This window comes from Oxyura jamaicensis, chromosome 1 (genome assembly GCF_011077185.1).
Source record: "Oxyura jamaicensis isolate SHBP4307 breed ruddy duck chromosome 1, BPBGC_Ojam_1.0, whole genome shotgun sequence".
In the NCBI taxonomy this organism is placed as follows: domain Eukaryota; kingdom Metazoa; phylum Chordata; class Aves; order Anseriformes; family Anatidae; genus Oxyura; species Oxyura jamaicensis.
The window spans coordinates 121,799,564-121,812,432 of NC_048893.1; the positions used below are offsets into that span (position 1 = coordinate 121,799,564).

Below are 12,869 nucleotides of genomic sequence, written 5' to 3' on the forward strand. Positions count from 1 at the left end.
TTTCATAAAGCATTCTTTTATTACCGATAATGTATACCTATGTATAAATTTGATATTAGCTACAGCAGTATCAAACCATATTTTAGACCCAAGCTAAGTAATGACCTATGGATATTTAGATGGAATGACGTAGTTACGGCTATTGATCTAGCACTAGGACAATACTAGTACTTCGCATTTATTACCTACCTAAATGAAGGAATACATCAAGTGTTTTGAAAAGATTATAGCACTTCTTTTGAGTTTCAGATCAAGACATTAAGGTCTAATCTCCAAAATACATGGATGCCTAAAAATGCCTCTGGGTGCTTAACCAATATATCGGAAGCGTTTTGGCTTGGCATTTCTTTAGTATTAGACCCACACATTGAGGACATCTAGAAAGAACTCTTTGGAGTAGATTTCAGCTTTGTGGCAGAGTTGTTCTGGCACTCTGTGGTGGCTTACTTTCTCTTCTGTGCCCTCACGCAACCAGACTAGGTAAGATTTTAGTTTATCTAAGTCTTTAGAATTCAGAGTTACATAAACAAGCTTCCAAAGCATTGAAGATGCAGTCTTTGAAACACCCATGTTCACTGTATTCTGGTCAAGTACTAGGAGAATCAGGAAGAACTGTATCTGATACTTTTTCAAAGGAGAAGCACTATACAAAAATCAGCGCATTTAGTCCCAACACTGTGTGAGGTAGAAGTACTTTACAAATGGAGAAACTGAGTACAGGAATGTAGATGGAATAAGGCAACACAAAATACAGTGTGAAATCATTAACAAAACCAATCTGCTTCACCGAAGTCCATTTTGATGAGTGAAACAATATTTACCCTTAGAATGCCCTTGACCATCCTAACCACAGTAGCTCAAACCAGATTTTGAAAATGAACACAATACTTTGTATATAAATATGGGAAGCAGCATGACTTGCTAAATAGTCTACTATATAAAATACCTACAACTAAGTATACTGGTACAAATGAAAAGAAGTTAAACCTAAAATGGGGGTTAGCACCCTACAGGAAGTTTATTACATTGTATTCTTCTAAGGAGTATGTGATCCAGGAAAGCAAAAGTGGTTTTTCTACCTTTCTCATCTCATTGTGATTTTTTCCTTCAAAATCATTCCCTTAACAGCCTTTTCCAGCTATTTTATAGTTCAAGATCACAGCTAATAATTGCTCAATAGCTTAATTTAAAATATGCCAGGCTGGTCACAAGTTCCACAAAGATAAACAGCTATGCTTCAAGTTAATCCTGTTCTTTTTGTAAACCCATTCTAAAGTAAGTTCAAAAAAAAGTACTGTCAATCCAGATCCAGTTTGTGGTTTTTCTTTGGGGTTTTATCCAAAGCTCCTTGTAATATTGAAAGTGACAAATCCAAGTCAGTCAACACTGCCATCTTAATTATAAAGTGTACTACAATCACAATCCCAAAGTCAGAACCATACAAACTTCAGAAGAAAGTTTTTGCTGTAAACACCTGACTAAATAAACCAAGATGTTGTGCAGAAAGGGTACTAGTCTTCCGGGAGAGGATGGGTTTTGCTTGTTTAATTCTTGTACTGGTTGAGCAATCACTGCTGTCTTCTAAAAGGTTTTAGGAATTAATGAAAATAAGTGATATTTTATTTCAATACCAGATTTATGGTTTATGTGTTACACTGGGGCCGGCTTGACTGATATTAAACAGATACGTCTGAGAGAACACATAAATTAGACATGCCATGAGACATGTACAATTAATTTCTACTAAAATGTGGATAATGAAACCCACTTCTACGACATTTCTTTTACACTTTTAATGGTGATAATGACTAGTATTTTAGTAAGAGGGTAAAATTCAATAAGATGTACAAGGAGAGCCATACAACTCAAAGATAATGTTTGCACAGCTTCCGATTCCATTGTGGAAATATACCCCCTCCAAAGTAGATAGAAATAGGCACTTCATCTTTAAAAATGAAGCACTCTTCTTCATTTTTCAGTCATCATCGACAGTTGGCTTGATTGTCACTCCTCTTCTGATTTGACCCCAACCAATTAAACTGTAAAAAGAAAAACAGTTTATATTAATAACAGTTAGAAATGTCCAGAATAAATCAACATACTTCTATTATGCTTAAGCCTTCAATTCACTCATTTTGAATTTTTTCCCCACTTGCCTTCCTCACAAAACATCCTGCAAGATCTAAGGATGAGACATAGAACATCTACATGATTGCAATCAATTAAGAACGTACCTCACAACAGCAAACTAAAAATCTGAAGGTTTTTTAACATAAGTTGCAATAGCTGACTGTAAATATACTTACAGCTAAATCTTTCAACCCATGTGAAAATGCTACATTACTTTCAGAGAGAAATAAAAATGTAAGGATTCAGACAAGATTGCAGTAAGAGTATAAACAATTCTAACTCTTAATGAAACTATAACCTATAAAGGTAAATCAACTCTCGGGTAAGTTCGGTACTCTTAAGTCCCATTTTATAGGCCACTATCACCTCCAAAAAACATACTTAAAACAATTTAAGATTATGTTCATTTACACAGTCAGCAGGCAGACTGTATTATTAACACAACTATCTTTAATACATTTTGCATTTTCAGCAAGGAGATGCATAGGAACGACACGCATTTCAATTTCATTTGCTAACAGTAGGGGTCTCTCTGGACATCAGCAGATTACTGAAAAAAAGTAACCAAGTTAATTAACATTGGGATTTCCTACTTTTTGGGAACATATTTATAGCTTATAACTAGTCCACATTTGGAATCAGTGTTCCCTGGAATCACGAGTGCATCTTGCTTGCTTTGCCATTTGCTGCTTAGCTTCTATGCCTTTATGTATTTATTTTCTACTTTTTCTCCTCTTCTTTTCTTGCTTTCTTACCACCTTTCCAGTACTCCATTCCCTCAGGCAACAAGTTCCTTCCCACAATACCAACTGTATAGAGACATGTGTCCTTTTGGCAAACTTTGCTTATGTTTTATGAGTGGGAAGTATGAAAGACAGATGCCTTTGAACAAAACTTGCATTAAAATTTGCATAAGTTGACAGTCGCTGGCTTAAAAAAAAAAAAAAAAAAGCACTGTTCTGTTTCCAATACATTCTCCCCTTCCTTTCTGCTTTTGCTCTTAATTTAGGTTCTCTATTTCTTCTCCCTTCTTCTTTCTCCTGTTCAAGAACTTATCTTTTTCTTTTCCTCTGCTCACCCTGCGCAGGGTTTCCCGATTCCTCTTTCCTGATTTATCTCCCAAGACAGCAAACACCAAATTCTTGTCTACGCTTTTTTGTTGAACTGAAACACCCATCCATAGATATTAAAGCCTCAGTTCCTTTTCAAAGCGTAAGAACTTCTCGGGTGAATGCTCCTGTTCCCTTATACCTTCCCCTCATACTGCAAGAGCTGCGCAGGGTCAAGGAGTATAAATACCCTTATGCTCTTATGGAATAAATACGTAACAGTTACAGTTTGCATAATCATCTAAAGAGCAGTACAGCACTAAGCTTAACATTAATTATCAATCGAATCCATTCATCATTTTTAGCCTCCAGCTGTGCATTCAGCTGTTTTACACCTGTAATTTAAACAGATCAAACCAGCTGATATTTCCTTCCCCTGCCCAGAGCATATGAAATACTGGAACCTTAGTATGTCCCTCCTCCACTCCCCTGCTGTTACTTTAAGGTCACACTGCAAGACACATTCAGCTCCACAGATTGAACACCGCTGACTTCTGCATGCATAAGGACAAGCTTTGGCTCAAGGTTACTTGAGTTTTCAAACCACTCCACCAAGATTGCCTGCTGTTAGCTCAATTACAGCATGGTTGTTTTGGCAGAACCACAAAACCTCAGATGTTTCCTTGTCTGTTACGGTAAGGTATCTACCCATCTACAAAGCTTCTTTTAAAAGAGGGATGGAGAATAAAATGAAGCATTCCACAATTATGGTGTCAGTGCGTTAGGAGAATCCATAGGTAAATGTATATCAATTTTTGAAATTCCTATTCTAGAGCAAAATCAGATCCACACATTTTTTGTGTTTATATCATAACATCCAGGTATTCTACCAATTTACTGCCAACTTACCGCCAGTGCTTCTCAACTCTTCGACTCAGGGCAATTTTTTCTCCCACTTCTGTGCATACTGGGTTGGTCAGCACAATCTTCCCCAAATCAGCCTTTACTGCACTGACTCTCCCTCCAGTAGATAAGGATCCTATGTTTACCATTAGAACTTCATTCTTTGATAATTTTTGCACCTGAAATAAGACATACAAAACTCTGAAACATAAGCTTTAGTATTTAAAATAACCTGCTCACCCTAAGCCAGCATTATTCCGCAACACAATTCCTCAAATGAAGAGAAATAACCTCAGACAGTATTGAATGTTAGTACCTAACTGCCACAGAAATGATACAGCTGAGAAATGCGAAAAACATATATATCCCACACAAAAACCACACAACAGCATCAATAGATAAAAAGTTTATATTTTTAACTCTTGTGAAGGCCAACACATGTAGTACTGCAGGTTCTTGTACCTAAGTCCCAAGAAAGTATAACCTATTTTTCTATAATAGATACATATACTCTATTAAAAGCAATATCATCATCTTAGATATTGCTACAAAGTGTTTTACCATTCTTTTAAATTACCTGGATATTCTCATTTCCCTTATGCCTACATACATCAAAACAATTTCTCAAAAAGTAATTTCACAGAGGATGAAGAGCACTGAAGTATTTCATCTATTCTTGCATGAAGCAGCCTGGAGATTTTAAAGCTCGCGATCAAAAGATCATACTGTTCCTTTTGTCAGTGTAAAAAGGAATGCGAAACATGAAACCACAGTGTGTATCAAGTTCAGTTTCTATTCAAGTACAGTCTTTCAGAAATACTTAGCTTTAAAAAGTTCTTCAAAAGGAGAATCTACAAAGCAGGCAAGTAGGAAGTAAATCAGTGTGTGCATAAAACTAATTATTGCACCAATGAATATGCTGATAGCAAAGAAAAACAACTACCTATGTGTTTAAAAGAATACGTAACTTGAAGATGTATTTGTATTTTATAGCACTTTAAGCTACTCTGATATGAATTCCTATTCCTCTGAAGAGCTGTACTTGGTAAAATTAGAGGTAATAGTTTTGCAACAACCATATACAAGCAGTGAAACAAAATTACTACATCAAAAATGTAGGTTTTATTAAAACTTAGCACAAGCTATTAAAACAAATCAGAAAAAAGTACATGAAATTCCTTTAAAAAAAAAAAAGGGTACAGACCTTTGCAGCTTTCTTGTCTCCTTCAGTGCGCACACCTAATAGTCGTCTCAGCAGGAAATAGGAAATTTCTAGCTCTGTAAATATTTCAGGCAGTGCTCCAACTGCACCAAGAACTTGCCCTACCATTCGGTCAGCCCGACACAAAGTTGGATCGATCTTAGTTCCAACACCTACAACATAACAAGGAAAGTCCCAGGGAGTAATTGAATGGGAGATGTCACATTTACGTATTAAAATATTTGAATGAGACCTAAAAACTGAGAATGTACTGTGAATTCCCTGTTAACTTGGACAGCCCTTTCAGAATGCCAGCAAGACTGATCTGTCTAAACACATGAAGAGATATTCTACTGTTATAGCTGATACAATTAACAGTTCAACTTGATATAAGTTGGCTAGTGACAGTCAGGAAAATTATTTCATAAATATCTAATTTTCACACAAAGTGTCTCCTTCTACATCTAAGTATTTGAAATTGCTCATAGCCCTTCTGGTTTCACTTAGCAATGAATTTCAGTGTAGTAAGTGTTTTCAATAAAAGATCTAGAATCTAGAAAAAATAGAGAATATCCTTACCTATAAGACCTCCTGGAGCAGCGTACTGTAGATCGTTGTGTTCTGCAAAGAGTGACACTATTTTGGAAAAGATTGGCTTACACATGAGTTTTCCTTCACTGTCCTTGGAAACAATACCAGGCCGAACCTCAATTTCCTGACCAACCTAATTACAAAAGTGAAAAAGTGGTTAACAGGTTGTTTCACAGGAACATGAAGAAAGTACTAGTCACAGGTAAGACATACTTATTCTAAGGCCCACTGTTAATACAAATCCTTTGTTTTGGGCTACTGTAGAACTTCTAAGGCTTTGGCACTGCTTAATGCAAGCCAGACAATACCTAAAGCTCTGTACCTTACAGCTAACCAAACAATTGCTTTTCCTTCCAATTAATTTTAAATAACTGCTTTTGGAAAGGATATTTATCAGCTTTAATTCTGACATATAAATTAAGATTTTTTAATGACATTTCATTTAGAAGTGTTACAGCACCAATAAGAGTTAATTTGATCTGTGTAACTGATCACTGAAGTCAAATAAATGCTCAAAGACAGTTTGCTTTCCAGTCTAATACAGTAACTTTTAAAAGTTCCCACCCGCTGACGGTATTCCACAAGAAAAAAATATTTACAGAACACTTCAGTGGGGAAGTGAGACCTGTGGGAACCCACACACACTTCAGAGGTATCTTTAAAGTTTTTCCCTTTCCTCCACAGAATAACTGAGGAAATAAGAGTGGTGGGACATGTAAGAAGTAATTAGCTCCCTCAACTCTTGTTAAGCAATGAAAACAGTTAAGAAGAAAGAATACAGAAATATATTTTTTAAATATTTTTTTTAAAAAACAGTATTTCTTGTTACAGTATTTTAAAACAGGAAAGTGGCAATGAGGTGCATACAGACACGATAGGTGCCACTGGACTGCATTCTTGTTTGAAAAAATCAGCTACATAGATTAACTTTGTACTAAAAATGTACAAAAACTACTCATGATCACTAAGAAAAGGTTACCTTTAAAACACCCTTTAGAATACTGCCACCAGCTACTCCCCCCTTAAGGTCATCCACTTCACAGCCAGGCTTGTTGACATCAAAAGATCTAATTACTGAAAAGGACAAGAAACAAGTTTATATTTAAGAGCCAGTTTTCAAAGAATTTATGTTTTTTTCAACAACAATTTTGATTGCTTCCTTATCCTTATCAAGGTATACAACTACTTATGAAAACAATTCAGAGACAAAACATGAATATTTAGCTGATTTGTTCTCGAATCCATTTAAGCAGCTCATATATATGAACAGTATTTTAAAAATCTATTTCTGCATAACACACGTTAAGTTAAATATCAATACCTGAAAAAGAAAGCAATGACCAGCTATTTAGAAAACTTCAATATTCACAACGTCAACTTCTTTGTAACCTTGTTTTAACGTACTCCATTCATATGGACTATGAACATGTTCTGTGGGTTTTGGGGGAAAAGGCAAAAGTGTGGTTTTATTGTAGTGGAACTGAATTTCAAAATATGCTGTACAAGAACAGAGGCTTTTTGATACAGAAAATTTAACCAGGCTACCCAATGATAGGATTTTCATGTAAATTATTTTTCAAATGGAACAGCCTTTAGCCTTTGTTAAATCAAATTTAAATTCACAGCAATTAAGTTTAAAATACTGACAAATTTCTCATCTTTATTGCATTTTACTACTGTTTGACACAGAATATATACAAAAAACAATTACCTTGGATAGATTTAACTAGATTAATTTATCCATGAACAAATAATGCAGCTCTCAGAAAATAATTTTAAAGAGCAAACTGAATGCTCTTTTTAAGCCCATCTCTTTATAGAGCATTCTGCAACATGCTATTCTGAGTGTAGGTAAAGGTAGGAAACATTTAACCACAGAAGCCAAAGATAAGATTTACATACCAATAAGCCTTGGTTCGGATGTGAAGTCTCGCAAAGGGACTGGGATTTTCTTCACTATATACTCACAGACTACCTCAATGTTGTACTTCAGCTGTGCTGAGATTGGAATTATTGGAGCTCCTTCTGCAACTGTACCTAGAACAAGTTTCACATCAAGCCTTAATATAGTAATTATAGGAGCATGACCAAGCGTTCTGTCATTGTTAGAAGCATTACTGATGTTTGAAGCACACTTCACACGTATTTCTCAAAGCAGTATCACAACATATGCCCTTCCCTTCAACATCTTTGCTCAAACCATCCAGACCTACTTTCCAAGGCAGTCTGAAACAATCGTTGTGTTGCCACTGCATAAGTGCATACAGAGGAGTTTTACAGTTGCTATATGCAAATTGTGAAAGGTAATCTGCTTTTTGGTGATCAGAAAAGCTATTATGAGAATTTCCTCAGAGAGATCAGATATCTAAACATTTGATACATTGGTATTCATTTTACAGTTCATTTTATTTTCATGAACCAAAACATGAAGCACAACTCCAATGGCTTTTTCTTAAAAAAAAAAAAAAAAAATATTAACAGACCATGTATACCAGTGAAATCCAAATAAGGGGTTTTTTTTATGTTTTTTGACATATTTTTTTTTTTTTTTTTTTTTTTTTAAATAAACATCTCTATGTCCCAACATCGAATAATTTTCACCACCAACTGGATTTCTGCTGGTGAAAACTTACCTTGTACAAATGCAAGAATCTGTTCATACTGCTCTTTGGCCTGGCTCTCTTTCACCAAATCAATCTTATTCTGCAGAATCAAAATATGTTTCAGTTTCATGATTTCTATAGCAGCTAGATGTTCTGAGGTCTGGGGTTGAGGACATGACTCATTGCCAGCTGAAAGAAGAAAAAGGACTGTGATATACAAACTAGAGGGATACACAAAACTCCTGCACTTAGGACATCTTTCTGTTGTGCCTTTATAAAAAGTCAGCTCCCATTAAGCTACATGTGAAGCACCCACTCTTTCCCAGAACTGCTGGATTCAGCATCCACCAAATATGACAGATGAGCGGTTGCAAGAATAGTCTGCCATTTAAATACTACATATCTAAAGCAAACTGAAGCTCCAGAGAAAAGTCAAAAGTAACTGTATCCAATACATTTCCATAAAATATAAATGTTACAATAGTATTCCACTACAGAGATTCATCTTGGCCAACTGCTGGCTACCAGGCTATTGAGTATCGACAGCTGTATTTAAATAAAGACAGCTTGTTGGACCGTATTTTCACTGTAACATCACCTAAGTTTCTCCAACCCATCTCAAAAGCATTCTCTTGTTTTAAACACTCACCCCACCCATACGTCAAAACCCATATAAAGCTGCTTTATGGTATTAAAAAAGTAAAGCCCTGCTTTCATGTAACAATTATTACCTATCAACAGTAAAGCTGCATCCATTACTGCTGCACCGTTCAACATAGTAGCCATCAAAATATCATGGCCTGGACAATCCACAAAAGAGACATGCCTGTTGTAGAAGAAAGGGAGAAAAATCCAAGAGCCAATTCTCAACAACTTCTCTGATTTATGTGAATGGTTAAGCAGATACACAGGTTAAAATAAATAAATAAAAATGAATAGAACAAGTTTAAGTAAATAAAGAAGCAAACAAAATTTCAAGACAGTTGCTGAGAAGTAATATGTTAAAAGTATACATGTAAGAACACAAAGACTATGGAAAGGCTACGGAAAGGCCTTCTGAGTTCTCAGATTCAATACCATGTACTTATACTAGTTATTGCTTTAATATTTCAAAAAGTTACACATAAATTAGACTAGATTTAAATGCATCAGAACAAAAAACACAGGATATAGCGCATTATATGCCATTTCTCTTATCTCTTTTGAGAAGTCTCACACTCCTATTTTAGAAAATTATGCATCTTTAACTACATGGTTACAATTGCACTTCACTTCGAAGACTTATCCAGAGACAGCACTACAGCTAGCTCCAACCTTATGAATTTGTTGTGCAGCTGATAACAGTCAATGTACTACGTTCTTGTGTGAACCTATTCAATGAAGAAACCTTGCAGTATGCCACCGAAAAACACGAGACTCATTTTCTGCTTTGCCAGCAACATTAGCAATCTACAATAAGCAAATAAACGGCAAGATAAAAAACCTAAAGCTTCATAGCTTAACAATGGCTGCACAACAATCACACTCCAACAGAAGCTATTGTTAGAACTAGTGCTCTACTGGGAATCTGAGGAAAGGAAGAAATACATGAGTACAGCAGAACGCAGATTTTATACGTAAGCATGACCCAGGAATCCTGTCATACAACTGTCTTTGTGACTACTCTCATTTGAACAATCATTTTACAGACTCACACAACCACGGCTGTGATTATGATGCTTGCATAATGACCATACTGTGCTTGTGAAGTAAATCAAGGACACCTGTCCTCCAGTACTGACCTCATACTAAGAATCAGGCTTTAATAGAATCATTTTTAGAACTAGGAAAACTTTTCTGGCTCTACGGAAAAAAAAAGAGTTTAAAAGGTCACACATCAGAAATGAATTTTAATGATGAGTTTGCAAAGTCCACATTAGTTCTTACTCTAGTGGCTTGAAAATGTACTTATGGTAAGAGTAGAACAAAGCATCGTTTCACTTCAGAGTCCTGCAAACACCCAATGACAGAGAACACAGCTGTGCTCTGTGCTGGATTGTGCACAGCAACTAATAAAACCAATGCAGTTTAAGTGATGCCTCAGATCAGGAGTGCCCAATCTCAGCATCTACAAGCATGAGGTCTGTTATCATTCAGCTCACAGCTCAATCCTGACTATTTTCAGTTATGTAAAGGAAATGCAAACAAAGTAAATACAATTTTTATACCTCGTTTTACAGCAGTGTGATGGTTACCTGACTAGTTTGAAATTCCCTTTGGTGCCAGGAATATCTGTAGGGAACTCATCTGGGGTGCTACTTCCACAGGATCGGTAACACTCTGGTCGGGAACAGCTCGGGTCATCCAGCTTGTAAATCTGGAAGTAATTTTTAAAAATTGAGAAGCTTAATTAACCAATAATTATTTACAAGCTTACATCCACCCTGAAATCTATCAGCAACATATTTGCTCTGTCTCTACCAATAACTCACCTTTGCATTAGCATAGCCCAGCTTGATTGTGATATTTCTTTCCAGTTCATTTTTAAATCTGACAGTATGAACTCCAGATATAGCTTTGACTACTGTCGACTTTCCATGGGCTACGTGGCCAATTGTACCTATGGTTTAAAAGCACATGTTTGTCAATAAGCCGTGGTTTAATTTGCGCAGTGTTCAATTACGATCAACACCTAATTACCCCACACTCTCTGGAGCCAGTAGGCCCAGTGGTACCATCACAATAAATATGGGTTTCTTAAACGCTTCTGCTTAAACAAACGACATCCTAGAACAAGCTCTCGATGCACAGATCCTTGCATTGTTGTGATTTGCATTTTCATGAAAGTAATTTCAACACACAATTTAAGGTACCATAAAGTTTATTTTAGCAACTACACCCCACGTCATTCAACGCAGCGTTCTTGAAGTAAAATCACAGTGCTTTTCAAGTTAAAATGCTTTGACAAGTCTCTTCCGGCATCTTGACAAAATTTATAGTAAGAATACCTTACCTACATTACTGTGCTTCAGTAAGAATTTATTTCTTTTTCAACACAGGTATTATATGCTAACACATGAGCACCACGAAGAGTTACATTACTATGCCCCCAGCCCCTCTTTTTTTTGGAAATTAGTTGTTACCTATATTAATTGTGGCTTGTCTGCTGATGACTTCTGGTGACAGAGGCGTCAGCTTGGTAACATCCTGTATGAAGGAGATTTCACAATTTATTCATCTTGGATCTAAATGCTTAGAGTGCTGTATGTATTTTCTTAAAATTTATCCAGTAGCTCTATTAAGCAAAATCCAACCAAGCCCATTAAAATACCTCTAGTGTTACGCATTCCATTTTTTAAGTATGCAAAATAAGACAAAAGGCCTACAATCAGAAGAGGTTGCAGTGTTAAAGAAAGAAGGAAGTAAGCAAAACAAAAAGATTCAAAGGAAGCTCTAAAAATTAGAATACCTTGCACTCATCCCTAAATTGAATTGGTTGCAACATGCAAATTCAAATTAACTTTCCACGGGCTACACAGCCAACTGTTACTGTGTTTTAAAAACAAAGGTCTGTCAACAGACAGTTGTTAATTTTTCTTCAATGTTAAGGTTCCATTATAGTCAATATATAACTACATGTATATTTGCAGCTTTGGAGTAAGTAGGTTCAGAGACGTCATTAACACCATGGTTTTGGTTCTGATTTTTTGAATGACAAGTTTGTCCTCAAATAGTATTATTCGCACCTCAAGTACCAGAAAAAAAAATCTGTTGTCCTAAGCAGATTGCTGCTGGAGCCTGCTGGTAGCACCTGGCCAAATACATCCTGTATGGCGACTGCACTGAATTTATAGGGAGGAGCTGCTGGCTTCAAGGGAAGATTCCACAAAGCCAGGAAGTCTTCACTGCAAACCAGGATACAAGTATTTGTGAAATCCTGCAATGTTTACAGGGCTATGGGGCAGGTTCTCTATGTAACAACCAAATAAAGTTAACCGTAACTGTGTAGGAATGTAGTATCACCCACTATAACCTTGTAATATCACCCACTACATTCTCGAGTACTACGTGAATAAAACGTTCGGGTTCAAAACAAGTTCTGCCCACCTACCACCATGACATTGATACTCCTCGTACGCCCGACCTGCAGCGGTCAGGCTCACTGAGGGCAGCGGCGGGGCGGTGACCTGCAGGTGGCACTGCGCAGCAGGGCGACAAGCCCGCACGGCTCGATGCGAGCCCTGTCATCGCCGAACTCGTTCCTCAAGCACACAATCAGGCACGCACGCGATTTCTTCTGCAGGACGGGTATAACGCTAGGCTGAACGACAAGCTCCGGCCAGCTTGTGGGGCCGCTCTGACGGGCGGAGGGGAAAGGGGGCAGCACAGGAGGGGAAAGGGGGCAGCACAGGA

The 12,869-nt window shown here is 36.8% G+C and overlaps 1 protein-coding gene across 1 annotated transcript; it reads right to left on the reverse strand.

Annotated features, from left to right (window-relative positions):
* On the reverse strand, positions 1 to 11,687 carry EIF2S3 (eukaryotic translation initiation factor 2 subunit gamma; the record flags this gene model as incomplete). The annotated part of the gene is made up of 11 exons (XM_035333926.1): positions 1 to 2,039; positions 4,089 to 4,261; positions 5,287 to 5,456; positions 5,863 to 6,007; positions 6,854 to 6,948; positions 7,777 to 7,911; positions 8,508 to 8,666; positions 9,209 to 9,303; positions 10,712 to 10,833; positions 10,949 to 11,076; positions 11,600 to 11,687. Coding segments are annotated over 11 exons (1,374 nt in total), but the record flags the coding sequence as incomplete, so codon positions are not given.
* Positions 11,688 to 12,869: the final 1,182 nt, after the last annotated feature.